We start from the raw sequence: 8,928 nt of genomic DNA, 5'->3' as shown, positions 1-8,928 counted from the left end.
CCTTTCTCCGTGTACCTGCGTGCACATTGCTTCCTCTCTCAGCTTCCTCCCACATTATAAGAATTTGGATCCATTTAGTCAAACAGTGGTAAAGTGCTGAATAATTGTCTAATCAAATCCATTCATGTCGAAGTGAGGCAAAACAGGTCATTTGCACGCATGCAGGAAGCTTTACTTTACTTCTCCACATTGCACTTACACATCCACTCTTGTGGTAACCTTATCAGCCAAATCCTACTTTAACCACTCATGACAGGTAAAGTAAGTCAATAAATTTTAAAAGGTTGATAGAGTGTAACTCAATAAGAGAAAAGTCACTCAAAAGAAAAGAGCTCAGTTTTTGTTTTTGTTTTTTAAAAAGTAAATTTAATGGAGCTTACTAAGTAAAAGTATTGTTTTTTTAATCTAATGAAATGGTTTTATAAACTTAAATAGAATAATATAATAAAAAAGTGTCTTAAATTATAGAATAAAAGTAGACACAGTGACCATGAGATGATGTTAAAGTTGGAAAGCATTGTGAGCATTACTGATGTTATAAAGTATTACCCAAGCAGAATGTGGACAGTCAGCTTGATCAGAAAGCTCAGTGCTAAACAGCTGTGACCTGATTGGTGTATTCAGATGAGCTGGAATCAGTCAGCTCAGAGTCAGTTAAATGAGGCGGAGACTGACAGTAAAACAAGAAGTGACCTCAACGATGTGTTCAGAAAATCAGAGGCAGATAGAGAGAAGCGGGTGTGTGGGACCAGTGTAACCAGCGTACTCAGTGTAGTCCTCAGTGTGCACAGTGGTGTGTTGTGTAGTGTGTAACGGCACGATGGATGGAGTGAGTGAGGATGACCTCTGTTGGCTCCAGCTGGATGACTTCAGGATGCTGCTCATCAAAACTATTGATCCTTCAAGAATCACCCCCTACCTCCGCCAGTGTCAGGTATGCTCTTGCTCCTGCCTCTTGTTCTTGCTACTCTCCTCTCTGCTCCTGTGGTTGTTGCTCCTCTTCCTTCCTTTCAGGTGGTGATAGGTTCATGTGTGGTCTACCTTATCAGGTAATCAGTGCTGAGGATGAAGAGCAGCTCTTCAATGACCCGGCGCTCGTCATCAGGAGGCGTAAAGTTGGTACGTTGGGTTTTTTTGTTTTTTTTAAACATACCAGATTGAAGCCAGTACAAACCTTTCAGTTAGTCCAGAAAGGCCTCCACGTGAACCTCCTGATCCACAAGGAGGAAAAAAACACAAAAAAACACAGCAATGTTTAATTAATTCATCTGAAATCTGGGTTCATGTAACTGCTGGGGAGAAGTAAATACTTGAAAAATTTAGCTGAAAGCACACATCTTCACTGTTCATCCTTTATACTGTCTATGAGTAAGATGAGTCTTTAAAACACATTCATAAATTACAAACGTCTCCTGGCGGAGAGGTCTAATTCAGTGACTTCCCATCAGCCTAGCTTACTTCTATCAGTAAAGCTGTATGAGACAAGATCAGAAATGTCTTAGAAACAAGACAAAGAGAGTTCTCACTCAGTGGCTGCTGCGTGTGGTCAGAATGGTCTAAAATACTAGGAAGTTGTAACAGTGTGGTTCCTCTACACCTTGGCAGGGTGTTGTTGACGTTAGTTGGCAAACCCACTTTCAGAGTTTTTCTGTTAAAAGAAACTGTAAGCATTTACTTAATCGGTTAGGTCATCATGAACAAAAATTAATTAGAAAAAAACAACCAAAAAGAAAACAACAGAGTGCGCATAACCTCACCAAATATAGATATTCATGGTGACATCTGAGTCACAGAAGTCAGACCATACTCACTTAGATTATGCCCTGTTCATGTTTAAAGAAGTGTTTGGTTGCCGTTGTTGTTCTTATACATGTCAACGTGGCCAAAACGGTCGCACTGACCCTTGGTGTCCCTATATAGATAGCACCATTATATATCAGCGTAATGAGTCTTGCATCCGCTGACCTTTGTTGTAACCTTTAATCTGTAGGGGCCCTACTGGACATTTTGCAGCGAACGGGAGTCAAAGGTTACACAGCTTTCCTGGAGAGTCTGGAACTGGATTATCCTCAACTGTATAGCCGGATCACTGGGAAGGAACCCAACAAGACCTTCAGCATCCTGATTGGTCTGTCTTCCTGACTGTTTGCCTGTTCAGATATTTTCATGTACTGATTATAAATTGATTCTGATCAGCTGTGTATTGCGTGTTCAGACACTGCAGGAGAATCGGGTCTCACTCAGTTCTTGATGTCGGAGCTCAGCCGCCTGCAGAGGGCACTGCAGGATGAGCGGAGGCGCCGCCAGCAGGCCTGCTCTGCTGCCAAGGATCAGGTTGGTTCAGCCACACGGTTACTGAGGAACAGAGCGAGATGGAAATTACACAAAAAACGTAATGTTCAATCGCTGTGTTCTCTCTTGCGCTTCTCTTCAGGAGGTGTGGTCTCGCCAGCAGCAGCTGAAAGACCGTGAGCTGAAAAAGCTGACTGAGCGCGTGCAGAAGGTGCGAGATGAACGGGAGCGGCTGAGTGAGGAGGTCAAGCAGCTCAGAGATCACAACTACAGTCTGATGGCTGACATCAACAGTCTGAACCAGGAGAAGAGCAACGCCCTGCTGGCCAACAGAGATCTGCAGATAGAGGTCAGCTAACGTGTGTCCATCTGACATGCTGCTGACCCGTACAGAGATAGAGCCTGACCTCTGACCTCTATGTGTGTAGGTAGAGCGCCTGAAACACACAGTGATGCGAGCAGAAAACCAGACTCGACTGCTGAGGCGACGAACACTGAGACCACTCCAGGTGGTACTGGATATCTAACACACACCCTTTTACCTTTTATCTGACCCTCACTACAGCTATGTATGAATTATTCAGCTTCGACTGTTGAGTGTTTTTAGTTTGAGCTCATACCTGCAGGTTACATTACATAACTACAGCCACATGAAAGAGGAAGATTTCACATGGCTTTGCAGTCCTGTGAAAAGCTAAGAAAATATCAAAATTCATGACTATACAATGAGAAAAAAAGACTGAATATGAATGCTTGTTTGGAAGGGTTGCCACGAGAAAGCATGGCAGCACAGCTTAGGTTTCCAAGGTTACATGTGAAGAAACCACAACCACATCCTGTGGATAGAAACAACCAAAGTGGAGATGTTCGGCCGTAGCACACTGAGCAATGTTTGGTGAAGACCAAAACTTTCACATGACTGTTTCTGCTGCTTTGCCTAGAATCTGCTTTTCACTACAATTTTGTTGCACTGGACTTGGTTTTAAAGGCAGTTTTCACAGCTACACTTTAACAAACAATTCAAACACCTTTCATGTGTTATCCCACATGAACTGATTAGTAGTGAAAAGTATTTCGCACACCTCTTATCCCAGACTACACTTCGGTTCTTTTTGCAGAGCTTAAAAACTGTTTAAAGGTTAAAAAAACACCACTTAGATTAACGTGTTAACTTGTGTATTTCAGAGCAAGAGTCTAGCTTTGCCCACTGAGACCTTTTTCCACCCGGATAAAGTGGAGGAGCTGAAAGAGGAGAAACAGGAGGAGAAAAAGCAGGAGAAGAAGGAGGAGGCACCAAAGCAGCAGCAGCAGCAGGAGAAGCAGGAGAGCAAAGCTCCTATGATGAACCTCCTCTCCACTGTGTTCAGACTGAGGAGAGAACTCCACAAAACAGAGGAGCAGAGAGCCAGGGTGAGGAGCACCGGTAGTTTCAAACAAGACTATAGCACATGGCTAACAGAATGCAAAGCCGCTCCCTTTAAGCAAATAAATATAATGCATTCAGGGAAATTTAAATTGTAGAATGTATCACATGTAATATTAGCATTTTGGCTGATTCCATTTAGTTTTTTGGGACCCTTAAGTGACCATATTTGGATTAGAGGGTGGAGTGTGGTCATGAGCTGTGGGTAGTGACCGAAAGAACGAGATCGCGAATACAAGTGGCGGAAATGGGCTTCCTCTGAAGGGTGGCTGGCCTCTCCCTTAGAGAGGATGAGAAGTTCGGCCATTCGGGATGGGCTCAGAGTAGACTTGCTGCTCCTCCACATCAAAATGAGCCAGTTGAGGTGGTTCGGGCATTTGACAAGGATGCCCCCTGGGCGCCTCCTGTGCGAGGTTTTCCGAGCATGTCCCACTGGGAGGAGGCCCCAGGGCAGACCCAGGACACGCTGTCGAGATTATATCTCTCAGCTGGCCTGGGAATGCCTTGGTGTTCCCCCGGATAAACTGGAGGATAAGTTTCAAGATAAGTGTAATCTCTGAGATGTTCCTTGTGATGAATCATTACTTTTGTCATATTTTCAGCGATATGTGGTTTTAGGTTGAGTTTAGTTAGTAGTGAATGTGCACCATGGTGTTTCTGAGCAGCAGCATTGCTCATGCCACAGTAAAAGGATGTTTTATTGGAGCAAAGAGTAGCAGGAAATCCACATGCATGCTTCTATTTGATGTCAATCCCTCGAGTGTGTCATGTGTCAGCTATCAAGTGCAACTGCTGGAGGCTGTATGTGTGTGTGTGTGAATCTCATTCTTGGTTTTGCAAGCCTGAATGCGTTTGTTTTCAGACTTTGGAGGAGAAAGAGGAACTGGAACTGCGCTGTGCTCAGCTGAAAGGAGATGCCAAGATCTACCGTCAACAAAACAAGCAAACCCTGAGACAGCTGGAAGAGGTGATCAGGGAGAGAGAAAAGGTGAGGAGCCTGAGAAGGGATAAGAACGGGAGGTGGGGCAGAATGTTGGTGGGTGTTAACTCTGGTCGGTTCTTCAGGCGCTGTCATCGCAGTCAGAGAAGCATGAGGAGGCACGGGTACTCCTGCAGGAGAAAGACCAGTACAGGGAGCAGGTCAGAAAGCTGACTGAGCAAATAGACAGGCTGGAGCTTCTGCTGCTGAGGTCACAGGGGGAGGAGCTACAGCTGAGGACACGCCTCCGCAGAATCACTTCCAACTCTCATCAGGTGAGGAGCAGCTGGAGGAGCTGGAGGAGGAGGGATTTTATGAAGGTGAAGTATTGAGGTAATAACACCGGCTTCTGTCCTCAGTGTGAAAGGAGTGTGAGCAGCGAGGAAGAGGAGGAGCCTCCAAAGAGCACTGCTAAAGGTCAGTCATGTCATGTGATGAGATGACACGGGGTAATGTGAGGTGATGTCATGTGCAGTGGTTTTGTGTGAACAGGCAGCAGTGAGGAGGTTCGCAGCGGGACTTCGGGGGAGAACGACGAGGCTCAGCGGCAGCAGAATGACTCTTCAGGAGAAATCGTCGAGCCTGGCTTCAAATCCAGTAATACTGTATCATGGGTAATTTCTACGTGCCTTATTCACACTGCTAATTTAACTCATGGTGTTTGGAAGAGACTTCAAAGCCTGTCTGTTCGTCTACAGGAGGAGGAGCAAGCAGAAGTCTGTTTTAGAGGTCGTTCAAACTTTGTTTACCGCAGGTTAGTACTGGCTTTTTAAAACTTTATTTCTATACATCTGTACATGCATACAGTGTGAGTATGACTGTGTTCTTATTTCCAACAGGAAGCGAGCCCTCAGGTCAAAGCTCAACAGTACAGACTATATAGCCTGTAACCTCGACGACAGCAGCGACATCACCGACTCTGACTGATGTGACGCCATGAATGTATTTAACGTTAAATGCATGGCATATTTTTTACCAACCTGCAGCTCAAAGTGCTCCATATGGCAACACCAAAACAACTCTAAGAAGCAGCATTTAAGTTTTACTTCAGACAAATTAAGACAACATATAGCTGTTTATTTTTAACACAAGAATTCCTAATAGGACTTAAAGAAAAGAAATGTAAACTTAATAGCAACAATACATCACAACTGTCAACCTAAAAACTGAAGGCCAGATTTACTGAAGGATGCAAGATTGTGTGATGCTGCATTTGCAAAAGTGCAGAGATGGGAGAGGAAATTCTGCATCTCACTTGTTAACGTCGCTCATTTAAAAACTAGATCCAGCCAGTTTATTTCAGTAATGAGAAATGAACCAAGAGCAGCACAACCTATTGAGTCAAAAGGAGCCGAACTGATGAACCTGATGAGGGTTTTGTGCTGCTGCAGACCGTTAGAAAATCTGGCCCTAATGGGAGTTGACAGAGGAAGCAGTATGTAGAAATTTTGTAGCAGACGATTGGTCACGAGTAGACGTTCCAGCTTCAAGCTGCTTAGGTACGTCGCTGAGGTATTTACCACCCTTTCATTTGTGAATTAGCAGCATCTTTGGATTCACCGGCAGTCATTTAAAACGCTCAGCTTGAAGTTGAGAAAAGTTTAACTCAGACCCGCCCACTGCGCATCGCCAAAGGTTATTTCATCTTGACATAACTTAATTTCATTGACTTTCTATTATCCCTGGTGGTCATGTCACTTCTAGACACTTTTCTGGATTCCCCTTATAACTATAATATATGTATTAATATTTCACATTAAACGCGGGAAATTTTCCTTTAAAATCATTGACAGAGATCATAATTATGATATAACGAGGTGGGATATTCCACAGTTAAGGCGTATCAAAACAGAAGGTGCTTTCACCTGGTGTAGAAGATGGATGCACCCAATGAGACATCACTTCTAGGTTGGTGAAGCCTTCAACTGAGCATTTTGATGAAAAAAAACCCCACAAAAACAAATGCCACGTGCTCATTGGCTGACAACTTGTGATTTTCTTATTGATTTTTACACAACTGGAAGTCTTTTTGCAACCAGAGAAGTCGCCCCCTCCTGGCCATTAGAAATAATTCAGGCACTTTCATGAAGATTTGTCCAACTTTAACATACAGTCTATGGAATGGACACATTTATTGCTTTTCCCATAGTTGACAATTCCACAAGAAATGACTCTTACTGATGCTAAAAACTTTGTTCCTAACAAAATTGTTGTGTCCAAAGTTGAAACCACTGCTACTGGTGACTATGGGAAGGGCAAATGCAGCTTACAGATTCGGTCTGCCATGATTTTCACCAAGTCAGAATTGGCTCTGCACTGGCACTGTTTCTGGTAGCACACTAGTTAAACTAGTGTCTATGATGTATGTAGTTATGTGATCAGTGAGAAGAGCGATGAGAAGATGCGGTATGTTGGGTTGATGCAGAGATGTAAAGTTGTACATCCTATGGTTTCTAGTTATTTTAAATAATCTTTCCAAGTTAAAGCATGAAAGCTTTAACTTTACATGCCATTGCTCTCTGAGATACGATCCCAAAGACAAAAAGAACTCTCCGCCTGCTAAATAAGATTTCAACTCAGGAAAAGCACAGAAAGACCAGACCATGACCAAACAGTGGATCCAAATCTGCTCAGATTTCTAAAAATTGACAGAGCTTTCAGTTTCCAATTGAATCTGAAGTTGGCTTTTTCTTCACCTAGAAGTTAATTTTTTCACTGTAACATTTCATGCTCTGAAATCAGGAAACTTGCAGTGTTTGTCGAAATGATTTGTTTTGTTCAATACAAAAAGTGCTACCTGGAAGCCGGAGAAAATCTCAGATTCCAGACTCTGATACTTCATTTAGACTTTGCTACATATTAATTGAATTGTTATTATAAATAATGAAGCGATGCTTAGTATACAGTATTTACTTTGTATAAGTAGGCTTGACATCAGCGGCTGTGAACCTGGAGGTTGTTGTTTTTGTTCTTGTTTCTTTCACTAGCTTTAGGGAGAGATCCTGGTTTAAAATATGATTTGAAATTGAAACTGGTCTCACTTTACTATTTTGATGAATGTTGCTGGACACCAAAATCATTATGTCTGCAGAATGCAGTTAGCGTGTCTTATCTGCTATGATTGAATACATAATGCAACATAAATGCTATAAAATTATAATTGATATCATTACCATTATTTTAAACACAAATTATTGACATTATAAAACCAATTAAAACTTTACTAATGGCTTTTAAAAATTCTTAATTAAAAATTACAATTAACTTTGAATAATTAGGTACTGAAGGTAAATTAAATAGGTATTATTTATTAACAATGTTTATTTTTCTTTTTTTTTGTCTGAATGTCACTTTCCATGGCATTCAAACACCCCAATAACCCATATTTTTTTATTGATGACTTTTGTTGCAGTGTACATAATCTGATTTTTCTTCTTTACTTCTGTCTATATGTAATTTACAGTGTGGCTTGTCTTTATTATGAACATGATAAAAGTTTCAAATAATGACAGTGATGTGTAGAAGTAATGCCTGCGAGCCAAAGTTCTGGATTATGTTTTCAGCTTCCTTTTTTCTTTTTCTTTTTTTGGCTTCCATCACAAACTGATGTCAGCTTGTCACAAATTTATTTATATAGTAACCTGCAGCAGGTACAGAATGCCTACAAACTACAGACAGTACAGATCATCAGCACAGGCGCTGCTCTTCAGAAGGCCTCCAGAAGCCGTTGAAACAGGGAGGCTCAGTCTTTTTGAGAAGGAAGAACTTAAATAAAATTAAACAAAAAAAAAAGGTGATCTTGTAGTGGAAACCCAGAATAAAAACATAGAGCCAAGCATGAGCAGAACAGGCAACCAAAATAATCTGATTTCATTTTTGTGAAGTTTGATTTAAGAACTTTGTTAAAATTCATTTTACTGTGGGATTTAAAGAATTTATAAATTGAGCTTGATGTCATAAAACATTTTTCAAAACTCTGTTTCTTGTTATTCCTATTTAATTTCTTAAAAGTTTGATTTTTGTATGAAGTGTTGTGGATGTTAAATTATTAGAATCAGGATATAACTTTTGTTTTGTTTTGCCCAGAAGAACATATTGTATTTTTGTCTTTTTTCAGTATTTAATCAATCAAGAAGATTAATTTTTCTATTTAATTAGCAGCAAATGTTCAATAAAGCACAGTTAATCACTGAGGGAGAGAATATGATCAGCTCTTGCACTGATTTTTCAGTTT

The 8,928-nt window shown here is 41.3% G+C and overlaps 1 protein-coding gene across 1 annotated transcript; it reads left to right on the top strand.

Moving 5' to 3' along the window:
• Positions 1-699: 699 nt before the first annotated feature.
• Positions 700-8,671, top strand: card9 (caspase recruitment domain family, member 9). Its single transcript, XM_085293618.1, has 13 exons — positions 700-934; positions 1,050-1,119; positions 1,991-2,128; positions 2,216-2,334; positions 2,435-2,641; positions 2,721-2,801; positions 3,478-3,702; positions 4,578-4,703; positions 4,781-4,969; positions 5,054-5,111; positions 5,187-5,308; positions 5,393-5,448; positions 5,534-8,671. The coding sequence occupies exons 1-13, from the start codon at positions 821-823 to the stop codon at positions 5,619-5,621; spliced, it is 1,593 nt and encodes a 530-aa protein (XP_085149744.1). The 5' UTR covers positions 700-820; the 3' UTR covers positions 5,622-8,671.
• Positions 8,672-8,928: the final 257 nt, after the last annotated feature.

Source organism: Mchenga conophoros, linkage group LG12 (assembly GCF_057382185.1).
Source record: "Mchenga conophoros isolate Kocher_MC1m ecotype Shallow Benthic linkage group LG12, M_conophoros_male_GT1.1, whole genome shotgun sequence".
Classification (NCBI taxonomy): Eukaryota; Metazoa; Chordata; class Actinopteri; order Cichliformes; family Cichlidae; genus Mchenga; species Mchenga conophoros.
Note: the sequence above shows the minus strand (reverse complement) of the source record. Positions and strands in the feature narration are given on the sequence as shown.